We start from the raw sequence: 26,142 nt of genomic DNA on the forward strand, positions 1-26,142 counted from the left end.
TTACTGTCAATACAAATTAGCTCAATTAGTAATTAAAACGGATTATTTTCTTATCAAAAAAAAGAAAAAGAGAAGCCATTGCCCCATATTTTGGTCTATTCAAGTTTCAACACGTACCAGTTACCCAGTCAAAAAGAGATTTCAAATTATATATTCAAGATAAGAGGACATTTTTACCAAAACTTCACTAGATAAGGAGTAGTAAAGTAAACAGCCAGCGACAAAGAAGTATCAAGAAGTGTGGTGGTGCATAGAGAAAAGTAAAGAACAAATGAGGGTGAAAGCGAAGGGCGACGCCTGCAGTAACCGAGTCGTCGGCGGCCAGCATTAAGCCAGCATCCTCCCAGACATCAATCAAACATATCGGAATGTGCCTTTGTTGGTATGCTACTATCTTTGTAATTTCAAGGTAGAATTGTAAACAAGCCAGTTGGCAATTTCCAGTCACATGGTTGCAGAATGACCAAATGGTAGTTTACCCAAATCAAGCCAAGACAGATGCATCCGCTAAGGAGGCATATATTCTTCCAGTCTTTGACTAAAAATCGGGGTAGTTTCTATTAAACAAAGAATCAAATCAAAAATATAAAACAACTAGTAAATCACAGAATGGTCAATTCCAACCAGTACATGGAATCCATCCCCCAACTCCCACGGAACTATTTAAATCTTCAACTATCACCGCATCATCCAAAAGGAAAAACAAAAAAAAAAAAAAAATTTAATGCACAATTTGAACCCCACCAAGAAAGGGGAAAAAAAATAAATTCCTGCCTACGAAAAAATCTAAAGAGAAACACAATGGTGTCAACCCATTATTACAAATTTAATCCCCAAGAACTGTGCAATTTTTTGGGGTGACACCATTATTCCTTTTTTTTCTTTTTTTGGTGATTTCCAATTTCCCCTAAATGTCGATCTTATTTTTACCATTTTCCACCCGGTAGGGACTAGGGAGTGACACCACGAGGTGACGACCTCGACTCCTGAGGTGTGTGGCTATCTGATCCTTTGGAGGGATCATCAGAGGACTGCCGTAGCCCATCGTCTGTTTCACCTCTGTTCATATCTTCAATCATTCTGACCACCTCTTGCATTCCGGGCCTTTGGTCTGGTACGGTAGCAACGCATGCCATCCCTATTTGAAGAAGCTGCACCATCTCTTCTTCCACATTGTGATATCTCATTAGCTCGACGTCGAATACTTCAGCTGTCCATTCCTCCCTAACAACACTTTGGACCCATCTAGGCAAATCAATGCCTTCTTCACCTAACGAAGCTTGATTTGGCGCTTTGCCCGTTAAGAGCTCCAGTAACAATACCCCAAAGCTGTACACATCAGATTTAAATGTGACTCTGCGAGTTTCAAGCACTTCTGGAGCCCGGTAGCCGGCAACTCGGTGATTGGGAGGGCTCGAGTTGGAGAACAGTGCGTTCAACCCGTAATCTGATACACAGGCGTCCTGGTTTTCTTGCTTGAGGAGGACGTTGGACGACTTAATGTTGCCGTGGACTACTTTTCCTGAAACGTGGAGGTGCACAAGGCCTCTAGCAGCAGCTAGGGCAATCCTCATCCTACTATCCCAGTCCAATGGTGTACGACCAGACCCTCTGCTCCCTGTAAACATAGAAAGCACCATTCAATAATCGGGTTCTAAATTATAGTTTTGAGTATATTGAAGTTCCATAACTATAGAAAACAGTAGCAAGCAAAAAGATCATCTTAATCTACACAACTGTTGCCCGACAAAAAGAATGAAACAAGGGATACGCATATAGCAAATGAGCCGAACCAAAAGGACCAGGAAATGATAATACATTTTAGGTTTAGTTACCGTGTCAAATTTGGATCAAAATAAGGCTTCAAATGAAAGAAAATTGCCAGTGAAGAAAGAATCAGAAGATTGAGACATTTTAGTAAAAACAATCACAGTTGCTTACTTCCAAAGAATATGTCTGGTACCAGTGCATCAATTATTAGTATTATAAGCATTAGTTGTGATTGAGGAGCGCACTTTCAATTTTTCAAAATAGCTACAAGCACCTTACCACAGAACTGCGTTTGGCGAAATGGGTTTGATGCGTAATTGGGGTTTACACAGGAATACATTATGAAGATATCGTGAAAGACACAACTTCATAAAAGGTCAAAACTCGTTGCAGTTTAAGTAGGAATACATTATGAAGATGTGAAAGACACAACTTCAGAAAAGGTCATAACTACCATTTTAAAGCTGCTTTGAAAATTGATATTTATCAATCCGAGTAAAACTGGAAACAGAGTAACAGACCCAGTGATACAACTGTAAGAGAAAAAAGAAAATATTTTCGTATCTTGACAAAGACTACATCTACAGTCTTAGAACATTTTATTAAATCATTTATCAGAGAAAGCATGTTGGTCGTATGCAAAGGTACTACTGCAAAGTTAGCACAACGATGTTAATCTGTAAAATAATGGCAATGGACTTAAACTACAATTACTAGTGCATTCTAACTTTCAAAATTGTTGCAGAACTAGTGCAACAAATTCAAACAAGAGCAGCTCTGCACGTTATAAGCTGGTTAACGGTGTTACATGAGACATTTGTGCAACATCTGAACCGATCCAAAATTTCCATATATGTCCCAACAACAAAAATATGAATAAACAAAGCAGCAGTTCTTAAAGTAGAGTATTTTCATGTAAGACAATGCAGTGCAATCGCTCAATAATTGAGGGGAGAGGAAACACTCACAATTTGTTCAAGTTTCGAAGTCATCATGCCACGCCACACCAACACCCCCCAAGAAAAAAAGCCCCAGTCTTTAGACTTTTCGAAATCAATCAGTAGCATGACAAGCAGAGAATTAAATGTAGCTATATATTTATCGCATCCATAAATCTGAAAGAAAAGTCTAAAAAATGTAGCACATATTGGCAGAGACATGAAAATTCAGACATCACACATTTGGTAGTAGAAAATTCTTCAATCAGGATAGTAATGCAGCAAATAATTTCAAGAGGAAAGAGCGCTTGAAGTCCCAGCGAGTCAGTGGCATATCCACAAGTTAAAAATGACGTATAGGCAAACATAGATTTTAAAAAAAAAAATTCAAAACTTTCCAGAGTTGCAGAACTTCGCAACTTCATCTGTATCCAAATTCCGGGTTCAATTAACAATATGTAGCAAGGGAAAATTGATCTACAAACAAAAACATCACTCCATTTAGTTAAAAAGTTAAAAGAGAACAATTTTTTCACAGTAAACCAAGAAAAACATGTTGGACATCCAGAAAATTTAGTAGTAATTAAGAACTCACCATGAAGCAAAGCAGATAAGCTACCAGCAGGCATGTAATCAGATACCAACAATTTCTCATCCTTGGAATAGTAATAAGCTCTCAAAGGCAGTACATTATCATGCTTGATCTTTCCCAAGACCTCCAATTGCTGCTCAAACTCTTTCTTACTCACCACCACATCTTTCAGCCTCTTCACCACCACAGTTGTACCTTCTTCCAGAACAGCCTTATAACTAGTCCCCACACTCCCTTTCCCCAAAACCTCAGCAGAAGCCCTCAACAAGTCCTCCAAATCAAAGCTATACCCTCCGCCATCAAAGAATACCAGCTTATTCCTCTCTTCTCCGGCAGAGCCACCGGTGACATCATCTTTAGAGGAAGATGTCCCTGCCTCTGCTGCCCCTCCCACTGCCCCAACGCCTGCGCCAGCTGCCCTTGCAGTTGACGGAGGCTTCTGGGCTTTGGGGGGCTGCTGCTTTCTTCTGCGTAATAGGCAAAGTAGAAGGACTAGTAACAACAAGAGCAGCAATGCTCCGGCAGCCACTGATATTCCGATTATCGCAGCGGTCGAGAGCTTTTTGGACTTTTTGTGGGGTGGTTTAGATTGAGGAAGGGATGCAGGGGAGGGGGCTGGGGAGGGGAAAAATGGGTTGCATGGGGGCAATGGGCCGCCACAAAGATTAATGTTACCGGCGAAAGAAGAATCGGGAAATTTCTGCAGAGTTTGTGGGATTGAGCCATTGAGGCGGTTATTGGAGACATTGAATTGCGCTAGGGGCGCGTTAATGCTTGGGAGAGTACCGGTAAAGCCATTGTCTTCCAGAAATAAACCAGTTAAACGGGTTAAATTGTTGACGGAAAATGGGATTGAGCCGGTGAAGTTGTTGTGGGAGATGTCCAAGCGAGTCAGGCGAGTCAACTCGGAGAGACTCGGCGGGAACTCGCTGGAGAACCGGTTGTTCTGGAGGTAGAGGCTGCGTAAGGCCTTGAGGTTGGAGAAGTCGGGGGGGAGCGAACCGGTGAGTCGGTTGGCGCGGAGACTCAGGACCCGGAGCTGAGTCAGACCGCCCAGGGTGTTGGCCGGAATTTGACCGACGAGGCCGACTCCGGGAAGCCTCAAAGAGTAGACGTAGGACTGGTTGGCGTTGCATTCGACGCCGACCCAGTTGCAGGCAGAGTCAGAGGAGTTCCACTGCAAGCGATTCTCGTGAGGGACCCGAGAAATGAAGGAAAGGAGGGCTTGCTTGTCCTGAGTGGGTTCCGAGTTAACTCGAGGATGACTCAGCGTGAACAGCTCCAGTAAAAAGGCAAAGAACAAAGCACGAGAAAGAAAAAGCAGAGCAGAATGAGAATGAGGAAACAATTGCATTGCCATTGGAAGGAATATCGTTGGTTGGGATTTTAGGGATTTTGGCTGCTCTATCTAAACCCAGAAAAAGAATTTGAAAGAATGAGTTGGTGGACGGCGAATGGCTCCCGCTGCCAGTGTTGTACCAGTAATAGCAGCAGCAGTGTTAACAAAAAATTGGAGAGGGACCTCAGTATCAGCAAAAGTGAGTCTCAAGTAAGATGCCATCATCATCATGGGGGGTGTGCTGGTGCTTGGGGAGGGGGGGGGGGTGGGAGTGTCAAGCAACTGTGTGAGAGTGTGTGTAACGCTTAGGAGAGAGAGAGGGGGGGAGAGAGAGTAGGGGAAGAAAAGAGAGCCAAAAGTAGTCCTGTTCCAGTGGAGAAAGAAGGGGATGGGGATAGTGAGAGAGGGCTTTTTCTCCTTTTCTTTTCTTGCATAGGAATGGGCTGTGGAGAGAGAGAGAGAGAGAGTGTTCACGAGAGGAGACCAGAGTTGGAGAGAGCACAACCAAAGGAAAAGGCTGAAAAGCAAATTCACAAGTGAAAATAGTGGGACGGGAAGGGGAGGGACTGCGTATATCGAAAAAACAGCACTGATTCTGCTGGCGCCAATCGGGAAGATTTAGATACTAGCGCAGATCAGCACTCCGATGAACCGTCGAGTGAAGTGAAAAACGATGATCTCTCGTTCTTCTTCTTCTTCGTTTCTTAACCTCTTGGCTGGCACTCCGGCAGTTATATTTTCAAGCAGTTGTTGTAGCGGTGTCTGTCTCGCACTACAACTTTTGTCCTCCTGGTTTTAAAAATAAAATTAGGCCAGGTTTTTTATTTTCTTTTTTTTTTCAAAGGTAAATTTCAAATCTTATAAAAGAAGGGAAAATGTAGAGCTTATAATTGAATAAAATACAGTAAACCCTCTCTCTCTCTCTCTCTTTTTTATTGATTAACGTCCTCCACGTGCTTTTAATTAATCTCGAAAAACATCCAAATTAGATCTGAAATTCCTATACTACCCACCCTTATTTTTGTCAATCAAACGCTACCGTACTCTTTCCTCCGCCATTTTCCAGCGCACCAATTCTCACCGCCACCACTCCCTTAACACACTGAAAAATGCTCCATCATCTCACCCAGTATGGGTTTCCTTTTTTTTCCCAATCCTTTTAATGGCCTGGGCCTTCTTTCTTCTAATTCTTTCATGATTCCCGTGGCCATAGGAGCTTGCCTTTCCCCATGGCCGCGCCTTCGATCTCTCCTACCAAATAGTTCTAGACCCATTCTCTAGCGACCAGATAGATGCCATCGCGATCTCACATCACCAAGTCTTCTTGGTTTTTTCTCGTTTTCAGATTTGTTTGATACCAAAATCGTTATCCATGCAGAAACCAGAGAATGGCCTGTAAGTTTCACCATCAACAGTGGTAGCCGACAGCACTTCTGTGAGTGGTTGATATCAGTTGGTTGTATGGAGTTTGATCAATCAAGGAAGAACATTTCTGAAAGTTTTACTTTGACCCTTTTAAGTTTTTCTTAAACTTGGAAAATATTTTGGCCCACTAACTTTTGGTAAACCCCCCACAAAATATATATATTTTTTTAAAAGAGCAAGGAAGGAAAACAATTAATAATAATATGGTGAATTCAATAAGGTCATTTTTGGTAAAAAAAAACGATGATGACTTTTTTAAACTTAAAAAAAAAACAATTTTGCAAATTAATAATAAGTAAAATCCAAGCAATTACTCCACTTGGAGAACATTTTTTTATCATTTTCGCATATATTAGTGAAATCAAAAAAGTATTTGGCTGGTCGGAATACGTGCCCTCCCCTGTAGGCCGGCTGGGCTCGTATGTCATATTTGTACTTGTCCACTTCTTTTTCTTTTTTTCTTTTTTTAATAGTACTGCTACTGCTGTAATTTTGTTTTGCAACCGTCGTCGGTGCTCAAAGCCTTTGCTGACTTGTAATCCGTACTAACGTGAAGTGCGTGAATCGCACGAATTTTGTACGACGGCAGTGAACTTTATAGCATTTGCACTCGCATCTTAGAGTTATTAGCACTCTTTTTTTTGTGACAATTATAAAAGAAAAAAGCGGGAGAGAAGTACTACTAGTCGACTTTCTGTTTCCGTCTTTGGGGTCCTTTGCTTCTCAATGTATTTAAATCTCTTGAAAAAAAACAAGTACTTTACAGCTCGTTTGTAATAATAATAATAATAATTAATGTAATCTTTGTTTGTCTTAAGTACATCTTGAAAGCAGAATAAGGACAGCTAGTTTGTTTCATTCTGTGACTGAAAGAGGTAGTTTAGGTGTCAGTTAATTTGTTTCTGTCATTGGCCGCGCGGAGTTCGGAATTAGTGACTTTGTCATCTCGCACTAAGATGCCCCTGTTCTTCACAGGAACAGCTAATTTGCATGCTCTGATCTCTTTCGTCTAGCCAATAATACATGATGCGTAAGCTACTAATTATTTGTATGCGGTGTAAGTTACTAAATTACCAAAATGCTTAGGGCACATTTGGCTTGCTATTTTCTACGGTTTCTGTAAATATATATATATATATATAGTATATCGATTTGATGTTCATGAAATGAAAAGATTATGTTTCAAAAATGTAAAAATTTTTTTTGAAGTAAAATGACAGCGAAGTAAACGATTTTTTTTTTTCCCATAAGAAAAGAAAGCAACTCACTTTTGCACATGAATAAAGATGCAGACGAGTCGAGTCGAGATTTGATTTAATCGAGTTAAGTGTTAACTTAATTTTATGAATTATGAATCTTAAACTCAAGCTCCAGTTTAAAATGCAAAGTTCGACCTCGAATTTAAAAAAATTAAAAATAATTATTTTATTTTTTAAAATAAATAAAATAATATAGTCTAACAAATAATAAAACATTATAAATATATATAATTTTACTATTAAAATAAATAAATATATATATGATCAAACCAATTAAAAAACTAATAAATTGAATATGTTTAAGTTGGAACTCGAGTCGAGCAACCCTATTCATGAATGATCATCTAAGATAGTAGTGCCCAGTACCCTGGCGAAGCTTCAATGTTCAAACAATAAATTTGTGGGGGGGATGATGGTTACAGTTCCTAAAACGCGCTGCCTGTCTCATTCTTCGTTGACGGGAGACGGGTGCCCAAGTCAACAATGCCACCATATATGCATGACCCCTAAAGTCTAAATACGTCATTTACTCTTTTTTTTTTTTTTTTTTTTGTTAACTATCAATATCTATCACTAGTTTACTTCTACTCCTAAGTTAGCCAATAATAAAATAGGATTCAATTTCTTACACACCGCTTGGATTTGATTCAAAGTGCAAGAGTTTGAATCCCAAAAATATGATCATTATTAGGATTACATCTCCGGTAGCCAACTTACTTAAGGAAAATTAGTTATATACGTCATTTAATCAATTGAAGTTTTTCTTTTTCTCCTTCTCGAGATCTTTTTAACAAGTTTCGGTTGAAACAGACATAGCGGAGAATTTGACGAAAATGCGAAATGTTTTCTTGCGCTTATAAAAATTGCAATTTGGAAATTAATCGACCTAAAGATTTTGGAGATTCATGGCCGGCAATCAACCCGAGCAATTCCGTTACGGTAGGACCTGGCACGTGTGGGTGAGATTTCTAACAGTCATCTGGCATACGAACGTGGTGGCATGACATCAATTAGTGTGGCTTTAGTAGTAGTATTTTCATTTTCTTTCCCCCCTGTTTTAGCTAGAACTCTTTAGCTTCATTCAAACGCCGGAAAAGTCTTTAAAGGGTGAAGGCTATAACTTCTGGAGTTGTGAGACATTTGGTGATTTGCTTCGTTTCCGTTCGTTTTAGGTACTTTCTTGATTGATCGAGTTATCCCATTCCGTTCCGTCTTTTTTACTGGGTTCCTGGAGGACGCAAAATCACCGTCGGCTACTATTCAATGCGAACGTACATTTACGCATTGACTGCCGTTATGCTCAGTCGCGTAGGTAGGAACTGTTTGAACATGATTAACAAGTTGTCGCACGAAAATGACAGTCCCTTAGATTTACGCATTGACTGCTATCATGCTCAGTCCCTCAAAACCCCTCATCTCTTGGAACGAAATCATCAATTATCCACACAATCATGATATCTTGCAACATCCAGTTTAGTGCTGGATTCCTCACTAGTGTCTATTATTTAGCCCCAATTCCTTGATTTTCCAAATTTAGTCATGTTTGTTTGCTCGGGATGCAAGTTTTTTTTTTAAAATTCTTATGTACGTTGAATCGTTATAATACATTTTTCTTCAAAAGTTTTTTTAAAAAAAATAGGAATGTGCAGAGGCCCCGTACTGGGCCTAAACACGTGGCAGCCCAGGTAAAGCCGAGCTGGGCTCCGGCCCCAGGCGTCTGTGGGAACCGTAAGGTAAGTAAGATTGTGCTGATGGCCAGGACGCGATCCAAGCGCACAATAGAAAGCACCGGCCCGGGGGGCGGTGAAGGATCCCAGCGAAAGGAAATTGAGGCTTCTCGGGGCGCCGGGGGCTCAGCCCTTTCAGGAGAAAGGAGGCAGCAGATCCTCCAGTTCGTGACGGAAAACCTCCCCATGCTGGAAGATATCATCCGGCAGACAAAGGAGGGGGAGGAGGCTGGAGGCGCGCAGACCTCCAAGGCGAAGGGGAAGGAGAAGGAGCCACTCCCCGAACCCTTGGAGGATGAGTCGCGCGACCAACCCCCCAGGAGGAAACGGCCACGGACGCCGCCTCGCCCGCGAACCTCGGAAGTCGGAGACAGCGAAAGGTACTCCCGACACAGGTCCAAGGGGAGCAAGCCGAGGGGTCCCTCGCCGGCGAGGCCTGCAAGGAACGGTCTCGTGCGCTCTCCAGACAGGTCTGCCAGGAGCCGACCTCGCGACCACCTGCATTCGGACCCTGCCCGGGATGAGCTTGAGCGGATCCTGAGGCCCCGGCAGTACGAGAACAACTACGCAATCTCGCCTTTTACCCGGAAAATAGAGGACTACCCTCTACCCCGGAGGTTTAACATTCCGAGCATTGAGATGTACGATGCCTCCACAGATCCAGAAGACCACCTTTCGGTCTTCCTGACGCATATGCGCCTGCAAACCGCCGCGGATGAGGTCCGCTGCAAGACCTTCCCTATGTTCCTAAAGGGGAAGGCGCGGCTCTGGTTCCAGGGACTGAAACCGGGGTCTATACGGAGCTTTCCTGAGCTGGCCCGGCAGTTTGCAGCCCAATTCGTCTCCTCGAAGGTCTACGCGAGGAACACAACCCACCTGATGTCCATCAGACAAAGGTCCGACGAGTCACTGAGGAATTTCATGACCCGCTTCAATGCGGAGAGCTTGCAGGTCAGGGACAAGGACGAAAAGGTGGGGATGGCCGCCTTCACAAACGGGATCAGGGTAGAGGAGCTTTTCTACGACCTGGCCAAGAACCCTCCCGTAAACCTGGAGGAACTCCTTCGCAGGGTGCACGCGGCTGTCAACGCAGAGGAGGCAGCCCGCCTGAAGAATGAGGCAGATCGGGGGCTCGGAGAGCGGAGAGGACGGAAAAACCCCCCATGAGGTCCGCAAACGGCTTTAAATTGCGAAATTTGAGAGTGCGATGCTCGACCTCAAGAGGTCGGCACGCCTGTTAAAGACGGGAGGCTTGACGCTCAACCCAAGAGATCGGCATGACCGTCTTGAAGGTGTGATGCTCGACCCCAAGAGGTCGGCACGCCGTGACTTACTTTGAGGCAGCTTGTCAAAACCAGGGAGCACGCTGGCTCGGCCCAGGAGGTCGGCACGATTGCCCTGAGAATGTAATGCTCGACCCAAGAGGTCGGCATGACTGCCTGGAAAATGTGATGCTCGACCCCAAGAGGTCGGCAAGTCTGCTAAAATCAGGGAGCTCAACGCTCGACTCAGGAGGTCGGCATAACTGTCTTGAAAATATGATGCTCGACCCCAAGAGGTTGGCATATCCGCTAAAATCAGAGTTCGACGCTCGACCCGGGAGGTCGGCGTGACCGCCTTCAAAGTATGATGCTCGACCCAGGAGGTCGGCACGATTGCCCTGAGAATGTAATGCTCGACCCAGGAGGTCGGCATGACTGCCTGGAAAATGTGATGCTCGACCCCAAGAGGTCGGCACCTCTGCTAAAATCAGGGAGTTCAACGCTCGACCCAGGAGGTCGGCATAACTGCCTTGGAAATGTGATGCTCGACCCCAAGAGATTGGCATATCCGCTAAAATCAGAGTTCGACGCTCGACCCGGGAGGTCGGCGTGACTGCCTTCAAAGTATGATACTCGGCCACAAGAGGTCGGCACGGCTTGAAATTTTAAAATCGGAAAGTGCGATGTTCGGCCCCAAGAGGTCGGCACGTTGTGCCTTAACTTGAATGGGTTTGTTTGACCCAAGAGGTCGGCAAGGCTCAAAACTTTAAAAGTCGGGGGCTTAAACCATGTCAGTGGCAATTTGATGCTCGGTCCCATGAGGTCGGCACGCATTGATCAAGTTTGTCGAAACTTGGGAGTTTGACGCTCGACCCAGGAGATCGGCGCGGTTTTCTCAGTGACAGCACTGTACCAGAGGTGACCAGGGCAGAGCAGTGCGCGACGCTGGTCTCCCACGTGGCAGAGTATAGATTAGGTCTGCCTGGAAGCCTTACCTAATCTAGGGGGCTAGTGCAGAGGCCCCGTACTGGGCCTAGACACGTGGCAGCCCAGGTAAAGTCGAGCTGGGCTCCGGCCCCAGGCTCCTGGCGACCGCCCTGGGCCGCACCCCCGCTAGGGCTCCAGGGGGATCAGGACACCGTCCCGCAGAGGTCGGAGGAGATCCCGCTCGGCGCGGGATTGAGATTATATCAGGAAGGTCCCGGAACGTACGGAAGTCGGACTCTGGCTCAGGTATAAATAGTGCTACACACCCATTGCCCAAGGTACGCTCAACATAGGCAAATTTCTCCTGGCTGTTATTACTTCCCGTGAACTCTACTCACCGGAAAACTAACTTGACCGTCGGAGTGCCCTCGGGGACAACCCTCGGGCCCCCTTTGTTAGCTCGTCCCTTCTGTTTTGCAGGCTTGGAGTCAGCTCTTCCATCAGCACCCCGAGCTGATCAGGTCAGCTCTCCTCGAGGAAGTTCCGTGCTTCTTCAGAATGCAAATGGGCTCTAGCCATTGTTCTTTTTTTTTTTTTTTTTCTCTTTCTCAGAAAAAGCGCAAGCTATCAATAGGGTAAAAACTCTCCAAATGCCTTTCATGGAAATGTATCAAATTTTGAGAACTTGTAATTTAGCCAGGTACTTAACAGAACTTGATTTACGTACCATAATTGCCGCATCCACTAGAATTCTACTCTATTCGTTTAATTGCACCAATCGGAAGCGAAGATGTGCCGCTGATCAGGAAGTCAAGAAAAGACGCTAGGGAAAAATCCAAAAAAGTAACAGAACTTTGATCATGAACGACGTGGAGTATAAGAATTTTAAATCTGATTGCCTTACCCACCTGTAGTCAAGACAAAGCTTTGAGCTTCGTACTTGTTTTTATGTGTCTGTCATTTGTCAAACGCAGCAGTTAGGAGTTAGGAGTTAGGAGCTAGGAGCAGGACTACACACAAATTGGGTGTGGAGACTTTATTCAATTGTGTATTACCCGTCGAGCTGTCTCCGCTTCTTTCTTTCTTTCTTTCTTTCTTTCTTTTTGCACTCAACCGGTCTCTTGGACTTGAAGTGATGGTTATAGAAAATAATAATAGTAGCATCCACTGAACCATACTCTTCAGAGGCACAAATGGATGGATACTGCATGTAAATATTGAAGAAGGGATTTTGAAGCTTTCTGTTTAATTCCTTGACAGCACCATTCCTTCTCCATTCTACCAAGTATTTTGTGCCGCTTTCTTCTAAATTGATTGACAGCAGTTCACAAGCAATTTCAATAGGGAGTCCAAGTCCTGTGTATCCCAATAAGATACTATGAGAAATTAAAAGTCTATATATAAAAGAGACTTGTGACTTTTTCATTGTTGATTCTGGGCAACAGAAAATAAAAAAGTAGTATCAGCCCAGCTAGTGCACTCCGGCTTCTTTTTGAGTTTTTCTTTAAGCAAAGCAGGCCGGACAGGCGATGGAGTTTTCAATTGGATTCCATCACCTTTTAAAAGACAAAGTTCATGGGTTAACTGAACTCTCCGCGTTCTACTATTCTATGACAATATTATATATATATATAGTGACCACAACTTTGGAAATCCATATATACTATGCTAAGACATTCTAAGAAGTGGCAAGGTTTCTTTTCTTTTTTGGATTGTGTTTTATTTGGAATATTTTTACTGTAGCACTTTTTGTGATGTGATGTGTGTGAGATAAAAAGGTAATTGGGAAGATAAAAAGGTGTATTGGAAATTGTAATGATGATGTAAGCAGATAAAATTGGGGAAATAAAACACAATCCAAACAAACCCTTTGTTTTTTGTTTCTGCAAATTGAGTTTCTAATCTTTCTTTCTTTTGTCATTACTAGCAGATCTTTTTTTTTTTTGGGAGGGGGGGAGGGGGTTATTAAGTACTCACAACAATTTTTTTAATCTGACATATATCACATTAAAAAGTGTTACATTAATTACCTCAAAAAAAATTTCCAGAGAATCTTCCAACATTCAGACACACTCATCGGCTTCTGCACATCACTCTCTTCATTCACTCACTCCTGGACCGTGATAAAAGTTCTATTATCTTTTACCAAAAAAAAAAGGTCTATTATCTTGCATTCCAATTTTAGTAAGGAAAAAAAAGAAGAAAAATCTCTTTCAGTTTCAGCTTTATAAACCCCCAGTGGACCCTGGGTATGAAACGTGAGGCCAAAACCATCATATTCCTAAATTTTGAGTGGCTACCAACCTTTAATTTAATGGCAAATAAGTACTTATTGAAAATTGCTGGAGTATATATATGTATATATGTTTTCGCAAGAGAACAAAAAATATGAAATTGGAAAATTCGGAGCGGCAGGCCCAACCCAACCCAACCCGCTCTCCCTGCTCCCGCTGTTGTTGTTTGCCGATCGGCAGCCAGCGCCAAACTCCACCACTACAAAAAAGGAAAAATAAAGGACGCTGGAAAAAGCAGGGGCCTGCAATTGCAAGTCAATAATGAGCACGTCAAGTTGGCAAGTGTACAAGTATTATTATCTCATACGATAGTCGTCAATACATATATTTATATTTATACGAGTCTTTAGTTTTTTTTTTCTCTGCCAAAAAGAAAAAAGAGAATATTCTGGTCGGAGTGGATTGACCATTTTTTCAAAAATAAAATTTTCAAATACAGTGTTACAATAATATACAACAATTCAAAAAAAATCTCATTCATACAATATATTTAATATTTCAAAAATTTTTTATAGTAAAAATTTTTCATATACATTTTTACAGTAAAAATTTTCAAAAATACCTCCAAAAACAGTTAATTCAAACGAAACTTAGTTTTTCTGCAATTTCCTTTTTTTTCGAACATAAAACAGGAAGGAAAGAAAATGAGGTCGCGCTCGTTATGAGCAAATTCTGAATTATCAGTCGTGAATTCGTATCTGTTCTTCTTTTTAAGGTGAAACAATATATTAGCAATTGCTACTTTATGAAGTAAACGGATAAAAAGGATAAAACTCATTCATCACTCATATGCTGCTTCATCTTCCTTTAGCCACACGCAGCTTATTGTATTCAAGTATAAGACAACTCGTACGTTGTTAAGACTTGAAATTGAAATTTTGTACTATCAGATTTTCTTTAACGCTACGATAATTCGATATCCATTTTTTCCTACCACGACGGAATGGAAGAAAAGCAAAGAAACCTGCTATGGCTGTTGAATGACTGGGCTTAATTACTTAATCATCTGGGGTCATCAATTGTTAGATCAGATCAATAATAATATATTAGACAGAAGCTCCATACACACCAAAAGTTTCGGAAATTTAAAAGTATAAATTAGTTCAAGGAGTAATATATATAAACTCCTAGTATGCTTGACCGACGAAACGCGTGGCAGGAGTTAATAGGACAATCATAATTCCTGACAGCATAATGACAAAATTCTGGACACACATGTAGATCACATTTTGTCTATCTACAGTTCGACCCTCATGGTTTGGTCTGGTCTTTCTGAGTCTTTCACTATTTCACCTCGAAACCAAAGAGAAAAGGGGTATATCATAATATCGACTTTCGGTTGCAATTGGAGTTGCATTTTGAAATGCAGACAAAGGGTGCATATATACATATATATATATATGGAATAGTGCGGTAGGCTTCTTTTCACGTATACAAACGGTTTCAAACTCCAACTTGAAACAATTCAAGATTCTTTACGGATTTCGTCACTTCAAAGGAAAGAAAGTGCTGCTACAATGGTTCCAATCAATCAAAACCATGAGCGATACTTATTCAACAATGGTACTGATGCGACTGCCGAAGTGAAGATCCGAACTGAGCTGGTTGAGCGTCCGACCTGCACGTGAGCGAGCTGCGGGGCTGAGTCCCCTGTAGCAACTCCGACGATCAAGTCAGAACTGGTTTGTAAGTAAAAAGAATAGAGTCTGCACTATGCGTAGCGTACCTTGTGTTTCTTATGGGTGTGGTATTTATAGAACACCAGGTGGTAGTTTCCTGGTAGGACAAGGAGTCCTTATTGGAGAGGATAAGCCTCTAGGGCTCCACTACCCAGCTCTGGTAGGCGCGGGCTCCGAAGCCCATCAGGCCCATCCGCCTGGGAGGCGGTGCTCGTCTGGTCCTGCGGGTGGACCTGACCCTTAGACCAGCCCATCACGTCGGGACTCTTGAGCCGAGCTGACGTGTATGTGGACCGGGCCGATGTGCTCATGGGCTCCACTACACTAGCCCCCCCTCTAGTCTAGAGTCACCGAACAGGCGCGTGAATCTAGGCCGACTTTCAGAGCGTCGCGTCAGCTCGGTGCGGGGCCCATGTCAAGGAGTGGTGCAAGCAACCGTCGCGTCGGTTCGTGTCTGTCACCTCAACCGTCGCGTCGACCAGTTATGGCGGTTGGGAACGGTTCCCCATAAATAGTTCAAATAAATGCGCGCCCCCTCGTCTTCCCGCCCTGAGAATCGCCTATAAATAGGCCCCCTGGGCGTCATTTTCACTCCTCCTTCTTCACTCTATCAGTTCGCTCCTTTCACCCCTAGCTCGCTGCTTCAAACTTTTTCCTTTCAGAACACGTCGGGTCGATCTTCCTTAGGAGCCCAGAGTCAGTTCGGCCCTCCCTAGATCAGCTTTTCATCCGATCTCCTTCCATCAGTAAGTTTCCTTTTCCTTTTTATGTCTTCTTACAGTTCTGATAGCTCTGACGTTACCAGTTCGGCCCCTAGGCACAGAGCAGCTAGCCCCATACTCCTAGATAGCCCCTCTCCCGACCCTTCAAGTTCTTCTCCTTCCACTTCATCTGGGTCAGTAACCGCGCCTTCTCCCATACAATCTCCTGTCCAAATAATGAGCCCAGCCGAACAAACTGCCCAGCCTCTAGCCGGGGCTGCGGAACAGGCAGCTCCAGCTCAGATGGCCGCAGGGACCTCGGGAGGACCTAGTGGCGACTTTGGAGAGGTCGACACTATCCCCCCTGCCCTGGGACAGAAGGAAGTTGACGGGCTGGCCGAAAAATATGAAATCCCAGCCCAGTTTGAACCTAGGGCCGCCCTACCGGGGGAGGTCGCCAGCCGACCTCCTCCTGGCTTCGTGGCGATCTACAGGGACCAGCTGATGGCTGGTCTCCGCCTGCCTATTCCTAACTTCTTCTTCTTTATCCTCACCTTCTGGGGCATCCGCATAACTCAGGTCATCCCCAATGGTGTTCGCTCCATTATAGGCTTTTTCATCCTCTGCCGAGCACTAGAAATTCCCTTTTCCCACGACCTGTTCCAAGCCTTCTTCCAGATGAAGGTCAGCGGGAAGGTGCCCGGGTGGTTCTACTTCGCCCGCAGAAGTGGAGCAAAAACCCCCTCCCGCGAGCTGTTCACGGGGGCACCTTCCTCCATCAAGGACTGGAAGCGTTACTTCTTCTTTGTGAAGAACCTGGGCTTTCCCCCTCTAACCTGGAGGGCGGAGACTCAGGTTTCGGATCCACTTCCCGATCCGCTCCCTGCAGCCGAGCTCAGCCGCCTACTCAGCTCAGACGAGAAGCTGGAGGTGAAAGAGTTCAGCAATGCCCAACTTTGGGCGGCGGGGCTGATCCGAGCTAACCCCTCAGATCCCTCGCCAGAGAATAGGCCGCTCTCGCCAAACGAGCTGACCTCTTGTAAACGACCTAGCCCCCCTTTTCTTTCCTCTCTTTGTTTTATGCATCTACTGACCTTCTGGTCTTCTGCTTTTTGCAGTGAAGAGGTTTTCTTCTCTTCTAACCATCGGAGGAGCCAGCACTCCAGGTGCTACTACCCAGCCCTCCTCAGCCATTCCAACCAGCTCGGTACCAGTTCCGACGCCCCAGCCAACTCCTGCTCAGTCCGCCAAGGCTATCGAGGCTGGGAAGAAAAAGAAGAAGAAGACAACCGCAAAGAGGGCTAGGGTGGAGACGACCTCCTCCCCAGTTCAGGAAGAGAGGTCGACGCCTGAACCTGGTCAGGGCGGTCACTACGGCGTGAATACCGTCGAGGAGCAAGCTCGTGCTGGCGCTCCTCCTAATTTATGGCAGCGCCAGAGCTCCACCCTGTTGTTCGACCCGCAGACGCGGCTGATCACGCACCAACACCCTATGCACTTCTGCCCCCAGTGGAAGCTTTCCATAAACGACCGAGCTCAATTCCCTGAGGTGGCTAGGGAGCTTGCTCATGGGGCCATCCTTCCCAGGGACCTTAACTTGGTTAAGGCCATGGAGGCATCTGACCTTCTCGACTACTATTACACAGGCGCAGCCCAAGTGAACTTGGTCGGATCCGAGCTGGCCAAGCGTTACGAGGGCCTCCTCCCCCTGATGAGCGAGACGAGGGCGGCCAACGAGAAGCTGCTCAGCCAGAACGAAGCAGCTGTGGCCGAAGCTGAAGGCCTGAGGAAGCAGCTCGCCCAAGCTCACTCCAACTTCGAACTGGAGCTAAAGAAGAACTCCGACCTGACCTCTCAGCTGCATGGGGAGCAGAAGAGGAGCGCCGAGCTGTCTGCTCAGGTCGAGGCGGCTAGGACTGAGGGAGCCCAGGAGGGCGTGCGGGCCTTTCTCAGATCGGAGGATTTTAGGGGCGACCTGGCCATCCTGAATACTCCCGTGCTGCACCATGGGTATTCTCAAGCCCTGGAGGAGGTGCAGAGGCTGGGTCTGCCTGGGTTTGATCTGGGCAAGTTTCCCAGCTACAACCCCCTGGCTGTGGAGCAGCTCGACCTTCTGGTGGAGGGTTACACGCATGGACGGAAGTTGGCCGACCTGGTCGCCGATCCTCAGCTGCCGGTGACCACTCCCGAAACCGAGCAGGAGGAGGAAGAGGGTGAGAACTAGAGTAGGGCCTTAGGATCGGATCTGAACTGTCAGTGGCAGTTCGTTTTGTATAAGCTCTGTTCTTCCTCTGTGCAATTCCTTTTGTGCGAGCTTGGCTCCCTTTTGTACAGTTTTTATGAAATGAAAAAGCTTTGCTTTTGCCTCATACTTAGTCGCATTTGGAAAATTTTCTGGCCATCAGCCACATCAGTTCGGCCTTATGCCAACATAAATGAACTACTCTTTAAAACAAAATAAACAAAATACATCGATATCAATAAAAGTCTCGACCTTGAAAACGACCTGACGGGCGCGAGCTTAACGGAAAATCCTCAAGTTGGAATTGTGCCAGGTACGCGGGACTTCTTCCCCACCGAGGTGGGTTAACTTGCAGTATCCAGCTCGATCTGCCTCTCTCACCACATAGGGACCCTCCCAATTTGGGTCCAGCTTGCCCGTGCCCTGAAGCCTACTCACGCTATTCTTCCTCAATACCAGATCTCCTGGCTTAAAGGACAGAGGCTTTACCCTAGCATTGTAATGTCGCGCGATCTGCCCCTTATACTTAGCCATTCGTATGGCCGCCTCTTCTCTCCTTGCCTCCAGCAGATCTAAGTTAAGACGTAGCTCTTCCTCATTATCCCGAGCTATGAAATTCTGAACCCTGCTCGAAGGGATTCCTATCTCTGCAGGGATCACTGCTTCTGCACCATAGGTCAGAACGAAAGGAGTCTCCTGGGTAGCAGTTCGGGGAGTAGTTCGGTAAGCCCACAGTATGGCAGGCAGCTCTTCCAACCACCCAGTTCGGGCAAACTCCATCCGTGTCTTCAAGCCGTGCAGGATGGTCCTGTTGACGTTCTCCACCTGACCATTGGCTTGAGGGTGGCCTACCGAGGTGAAGTGCTGCCGGATCCCGAGCTCCGAGCACCAATCTTGGAGAGCACTATCAGCGAACTGACGTCCGTTATCTGAGACCAGGACACGGGGTATGCCAAATCGGCAAACAATATTTTTCCAGAGGAACTTCTGCACCGACCTGCTGCTGATGGTGGTAAGGGGCTCGGCCTCCACCCATTTGGTGAAATAATCTACAGCCACCACGACATGCTCATAACCCCCCGGAGCTCGGGGAAACGGACCTAACAGGTCGATTCCCCATTGGAAAAAAGGCCAAGGACTCTGAAGAGGAATCATCTCCTGAGTTGGGGCGTGGTGGATCGGTGCATGCAGCTGGCAGGACTTACACCTAGCTACCAGTTCGGCTGAATCCAAGAACATGGTCGGCCAATAGTACCCGGACAACATTCCCTTCTTGGCCAAGACCCTTGGGCCGACGTGGTTTCCACAGAGGCCCTCATGCAGTTCACGCAGGATGTAGTTTCCCTCCTCCGGAGTGATGCACCTCAGCCACGGTCGTAGGTAAGATTTCTTGTAAAGTACCCCATTCGAGAGCTCGTACCCCCGCGACCTGAGGAGGACCCTCCTGGCCTCTATTCGGCTTGGGGGAGTTCTCCACCTGCCAGGTACCGCACTATGGGATCCATCCACGAGCTGATTACCTGAATAACGGCTGTGTCGAGTTGATCATACGCCCGATTTCTGACAACCTCCACCAGGATCTCTTGGTTCAACGTGCCGACCGAGGTGGAAGCTAGCTTGGATAGAGCATCCGCTCTCTTATTCTGGCTTCGCGGGACCTGCTTAAGCGCGAATGTCCTGAACTGGGCTCTCAGCTCATGTACCTTGGCAACGTATCTCCTTAAGGGCTCCTCTTTAACGTCGTAACTTCCTCCTACTTGGTTGACTATCAGTTGCGAGTCGCTGTAGACTTCTATTGACTCGGCCCCCAACTTCCGAGCTATCATCATCCCCGCGACCAAAGCCTCGTATTCGGACTCATTGTTAGAGGCCCTGAAATCAAACCTCAGGGCGTAGGCCAGCTCGTCCCCCATGGGGCTAGTCAAAAGAAGCCCTGCTCCACAGCCTTCCTTGCTGGAAGATCCATCCACGAAAAGCGTCCAGGTCGGGATGGTCCGCTCGACCTTGCCCGTGACCTGTTCACCGGCTACAGCCTCTTTGACCAGCTCGGCCTTGGCTCCCTTTGTGGCCTGTGCGACCTCGGCAAGTCCCTCGGCGTGCTTGGCCTCGACTGCGTCTATGATCTGTTCAGCCATGAAAGCCCTAGCACCCCTTGTGACCTCGGCAGCTTCTCTGACCTGTCCGGCCTCAGCCACGTCTTGGGTCGATTTGGTTCCGACGGCCTGTACGACCTCGACAGCTCCTCTGGCCTGTTCGGCCTTGGCTGCGCCTCTGCTCAGCTTGGCTGGCGGCTGCTCTTGCCCAAAGGAGATTCCTTCAGCTATGAAATCTGCCAATGCTTGTGCCTTAATGGCCGTGCGGGGTTGGTAGCTAAGATCGTATTCAGACAATTCCACTGCCCACCTTACCATTCTTCTTGATGCATCAGGCTTTGAAAGAATTTGCTTGAGAGGCTGGTCGGTCATGACCACCACGGGGTGAGTTTGCAAGTAGGACCTGAGCTTCCGGGTCGCGTGCACCAGTGCCAAAACATACCGCTCAATTGAGGTGTACCTCGGCTCCGCCCCCTGCAAAGCCCGGCTGACATAGTATATGGGCTTCTGGATTTTGCCTTCTTCCCGAACTAACACCGCACTGATTGCCTCCTCCCCAACCGCCAAATAGATGAATAAGACTTCTCCTTGCGCGGGGGAGGTCAAGGCTGGCAAGCGCGCGATGTGGGCCTTGAGCTCGTCAAATGCCCGCTGGCACTCCGGAGTCCACTCGAACTGGGGGCCTCTCCGCAGGGCCCTGAAGAAGGGGGAACCTCGAACGGCTGACTTCGACAAGAACCTGTTCAGGGCCGCCATCCTGCCAGCTAGCCGTTGGACCTCTTTTATGTTTCGGGGAGGAGCCATGTCCATGATAGCTTTTACCTTGTCGGGATTAGCTCTTACCCCGTCCTTGGATATCATGTACCCTAGGAACTTGCCCGACCTGACCCCGAAGGTGCACTTCTTGGGGTTCAGCCGCATCCGCGAGCTCCGTAGAACGTCAAAGATCTCTCTGAGGTCCTTGATGAACTGATCCTGAGTTCGGCTTTTTACCAGCATGTCATCCACGTACAATTCCATATTTCGGCCGATCTGGTTTTTAAACAGCTTGTTGACCAGCCGTTGATAGGTCGCACCTGCATTTTTCAACCCAAATGGCATGGTGGTATAACAATACGTACCGTATTCGGTGATGAAGGCTGTCTTCTCCTGATCTTCCTCGTCCAGAGCTATCTGGTGATAACCTTTGAAAGCATCCAGAAAGCAGAAGATCTCGTACCCCGTGGTTGAGTCCACCAGCTGGTCGATACGCGGGAGGGGGTAACAATCCTTCGGACAGGCCCTGTTCAGGTCGGTGAAGTCTACACACATCCTCCAGGCCTTATCCTCCTTTTTGACCAGCACGGGATTGGCCAACCAGGTCGGATAGTAGATCTCCTTCACAATTTTGGCCTCCAACAACTTGCCTACCTCTTCTTTGACGACCTCGTTGCGCTCGGGAGCGAAATTCCTCTTCTTTTGCTTCACTGGCCGGATGTTTGGATCAACGTGCAATCTGTGAACTGTCAGCTCGGGAGGGACTCCGGGCATGTCATCAGCACTCCACGCAAAAATCTCGGCATATTCCTCCAGCAGAGACTTCAGGGCTCTCCGAGTCAGCTCGCTCAGTCCAGCTCCGACCTTTACCCCACGATCAGGTCGCTTGAGACAGATGGGCAGTTCGACCAGACTCTCATCCGTCTCCAACCTTTCCTCCTTTTCAGAAGGCTCCCAGGGCTCCAGACAGGCCGTCTGGGCCACCAGCTTCTCCTTACCTTTGAGAGTTGCGATGTAACAGGCCCGAGCCACCTCCGGGTCTCCCAGCACCTCGGCCACCCCATCAGGCGTTGGGAACTTCATGCTAAGGTGCAGGGTCGAACAGACAGCCCGGAGGGCGTTTAAGGTAGGTCGTCCCAGTATCATATTGTAGGAGGACGGCTCCTTTAGCACCGCGAAATTCACCGGGACAGTTCGGCACTTGGGTGATTCCCCTACAGTGACCATGAGGGTTATCATTCCTTCTGGCCTGACTGGCGGACCTGCAAAACCTATCAAGGGAGTTCGAACGGGGATGAGCTGCTTGTCTTCCAGCTGCAACTCCTTGAAGGTCTTGTAATACAGCACATCGATGGCACTCCCATTGTCGATGTACACTTTCTTTACCTTATAGTTACACATGATAACTTCTACCACAATTGCTTCATGGCTATTGGAGGCTAAGGGTACTGCGTCCTCTGGCCCGTATATGATCTCCTCGTACACCTTTAATCGCTTATTCGAGCTCTCCCCGCTGGGAGGAGGCCGGTTGTTTCGCCGAGCAGTGTGGCTATCTCCTCCAGCAGGTCCCCCCGCAATGGTGTTGATCACTCCGGCTAGGTTCTGGACCCCCTGCTCCGGAGTACGATCACGGGGACCTCGAGGTCGGTCGTGCGAGCTAGTCGTCCGATCTCGCTTGAACCCTCCTTGCTTCTGATCTGCACGCCCGTCACGGACGAACTGCCCAAGATGACCTCTCCGTATCAGTTTCTCGATCTCCTTTTTGAGGTGCCGACAGTCCTCCGTGTCGTGCCCTACGTCCCTGTGGTACGCACAATACAAGCCCTGGTCGCGCTGAGCTTTGTCACCCCCCAACGGCCGAGGAGGGCGAGAGATCCCTTGCTGCTCCATTACAGCCAGAACCCGAGCCCTGGGCGCGGTGAGCGAAGTCCAGGTCTTCTCTTTCTCCCATGGTTGGCTCCGAGGCAAGCGCTCGGGTATATTCTGGCGGCCCTGACCTGTCCGCGACTCCCCCAGGTCGGCGCCCTTCCTGCGCTTGTCATCCCGCAGCCTTTCCTGGACGCCCTTCAACCGATTGGCTTCCTCGGCATTTGCCTTCTCATGAGCTTGGTCTAGCATCTCCCGGACGGACTTGGGAGGTCTCTCTACAAACTCCGTGTACAATTTCTGCTTGCGCAGCCCATTGACAAAGGCTGCCATCACAACCTTGTCATCTCGGTCACGTACCTGAAGGGATTCATTGTTGAAACGCACCATATATTCACGCAATGACTCCTCAGGCCTTTGATGAACAGTCATCAGGTGAGCCGTGGTTTTGGAATAAGCGCGAGAGGAGACGAACTGGGCCGCGAACAGCCGCGCGAGCTGACTGAACGACCGAACTGACCTGGGGGGCAAACCCTGGAACCACTGTCGGGCCTTTCCCTCCAAGAACATCGGGAAGGTCTTGCACCTAACTGCATCCGCAGCTGTCTGTAGGCGCATCTGAGTCAGGAACGCGAACAAGTGATCCTCCGGATCTGTGGTCGCGTCGTAGGATTTCATGGTTGGTATTTTGAACTTGGCAGGCAGAGGGTAATCTTCGATATCCGGTACGAAAGGAGAGGCGGTGTACCTATCCGCCTCCGGATCCAGCAGGAGGTCCAGTTCATCCTGGACCTGATAATTCTCCTTCCTATGAGGGTCCTCCATCCGGGCAGGCCTCAGAACGGGCTCCGGATGGCTAGTTCGGGAATTCCTATGAGAGGGCTCTGGCACCGGGACCTGCTCGCGTGTAACTTCCCTTCGCGCCCTCTTCGACCTGGGGCTTCCAGATCGGGATTCCGAACTCCCTGTTCTGCCCGTTTTCCGCACCCGACGCTCCGGACTGGGAGGGACTCCAGATTGTCCCTTCACTGCACCAGATTGTCCAGATTGTCCCTTCAAGTACGTCACAATAGCCTCAAAGGTAGGCAAGTTCGCGGCAACCGACTGCACCAGTTGTTCCGGCGAGATCTGCGAGAGCTCGACCCTTGCCTCCCCTGTGTGGGCTTCCAGGTGAACTTGTTGGGGACCGCCCTGTGCGTTCCCCTCAGCACCATCCACATTCCTCTGAGATCTAGTTTTCGGCATGTTGTTCGCGAAAAAAGAGAATACTTGTTTCCCACAGACGGCGCCAATTGATGCGACTGCCGAAGTGAAGATCCGAACTGAGCTGGTTGAGCGTCCGACCTGCACGTGAGCGAGCTGCGGGGCTGAGTCCCCTGTAGCAACTCCGACGATCAAGTCAGAACTGGTTTGTAAGTAAAAAGAATAGAGTCTGCACTATGCGTAGCGTACCTTGTGTTTCTTATGGGTGTGGTATTTATAGAACACCAGGTGGTAGTTTCCTGGTAGGACAAGGAGTCCTTATTGGAGAGGATAAGCCTCTAGGGCTCCACTACCCAGCTCTGGTAGGCGCGGGCTCCGAAGCCCATCAGGCCCATCCGCCTGGGAGGCGGTGCTCGTCTGGTCCTGCGGGTGGACCTGACCCTTAGACCAGCCCATCACGTCGGGACTCTTGAGCCGAGCTGACGTGTATGTGGACCGGGCCGATGTGCTCATGGGCTCCACTACAGGTACCAATTATTAATGTCTTGTATAGTGTTGGTATCTCGCAGTACTCGCGACGTTAACTAGTTGGAAACAGCAAAGCTCATTGCCTTCCCAATTCCCTTTCCCCCCAAAATCCTCGTTCTCACATCGGTGGTGATAAGTACGCGTGCGTAGGATTTAAGTTCGTCAGGTTTACTCATAATCCGGCAATTGTCTTTTGAGTAAACTTGTGGAGTTATCTTAGATTCTGGGTGTGCGTGTGTTTATTATCTATTGTTGAAAAATAAAAAAAAATCGCAGAAGATAAGATATAAAACCAAGGATGAAGATCAAGAATGAGTAATTCCTTTCAAAACCAAACATGTCCGTCCCCGTCTTGTATACTGAGTACATCTTAGAGAATGATCATGCGATGCGCATCATTTTCTGTGCCAGCTAGTATTCAGAGAATATCAACACAACATCATTTTTTGCTGGAACCTGTAATTAAATCATTCGCGTTTACGACTTTTATATATATATATAAATACACGCGCGCGCGAATACCTAAAGCCAGTTTAGGCAGGCTTCTCTAACAGGACAAGAATGTCTGCAGGTTACAAAAATACGGAATCCTGTATTAGTAGAAAAGACAGCAATACGTACAATTCAAGAATGGGCAGAATTGTGCTCCACCAACCTGATCTAACAATTTATTGAACAGAATGATGGACCATCACCTAAATCTGCTGAAACCCATCAACACACCACTACTACTTATGTGGCAGTTCAAATGTTTCCCACCGATTTCAGCTTTAAAAGGGCCAAAAAGAAAAGGTGTTAGGTGTGGTTCTCGCCAGCCGGTGAGTATTACAACCAAGGTTTGGTACTTGCTGGATAATTAGCGGGCTGTTGCTTAACTTGGATGGAGTAGTGGGTACAAATGAGCCTGGTCAAGCCACGAGAGTATTTTTTTTCGGACGCAAGTACGGTCGAAATATTCATGGTTGGTTTGTTCAAAGTAAGACCGCACCTGGAGAGAGGATACAAATGATCATTACATCGATTAAGAATTTCCCGACTTGAAATCCAATCGATACACTCGTTAATTAGAACTTCACTGAAATTCTAAGCGACTCAACAAAGCATGCACCAGCCTCTCAGCCTGAACTTTCAATGTTTTATTTACAGTAATACACCTAAATGCTTGTCTGTCATATGTTATCAGAGATTATCACATTGTGCCGACAAAGTCTTGATCTAACGGTTAATGTTGAGATCTTAGGATTTAGAAATTTTAAGTTCTAATCCCCTCTGTCCCTAAAGGCCCTCCTATCTGCTTCTTAAATTATACCCGTCCCTTGCTTGAAATTTTTAAAAAAAAAAAAAGAAAAAAGATTCGCAACAACTATAAATAAACATAACTCTGTGAGAATGACAACACCGGGTATTCATCTTCTTGTTCTTGACTTGGGCCAACGTTTTCGGCTCTCTCAAAAGCTTGGCCACACAAAGGGCCGCTTTCGGCGCCTTTGAGAGCAGTGGATTTGTTCTTTACGGCATCGCATATTCAGATTGAGCCCTGC

The 26,142-nt window shown here is 47.0% G+C and overlaps 2 protein-coding genes across 2 annotated transcripts; both read right to left on the reverse strand.

Moving 5' to 3' along the window:
* Positions 1-533: 533 nt before the first annotated feature.
* On the reverse strand, positions 534-5,345 carry LOC113693626 (probable inactive receptor kinase At2g26730). The gene is made up of 2 exons (XM_027212186.2): positions 3,304-5,345; positions 534-1,618 (listed from the first exon to the last, which is right to left on the reverse strand). The coding sequence occupies exons 1-2, from the start codon at positions 4,658-4,660 to the stop codon at positions 951-953; spliced, it is 2,025 nt and encodes a 674-aa protein (XP_027067987.1). The 5' UTR covers positions 4,661-5,345; the 3' UTR covers positions 534-950.
* A 14,261-nt stretch (positions 5,346-19,606) lies between these two features.
* On the reverse strand, positions 19,607-24,115 carry LOC140008609 (uncharacterized). The gene has a single exon (XM_072053432.1). It carries the CDS (start codon positions 24,113-24,115, stop codon positions 19,607-19,609), a length of 4,509 nt encoding a protein of 1,502 aa, XP_071909533.1.
* Between the last annotated feature and the right edge of the window lie 2,027 nt (positions 24,116-26,142).

This window comes from Coffea arabica, chromosome 6c (genome assembly GCF_036785885.1).
Source record: "Coffea arabica cultivar ET-39 chromosome 6c, Coffea Arabica ET-39 HiFi, whole genome shotgun sequence".
NCBI lineage: Eukaryota > Viridiplantae > Streptophyta > Magnoliopsida > Gentianales > Rubiaceae > Coffea > Coffea arabica.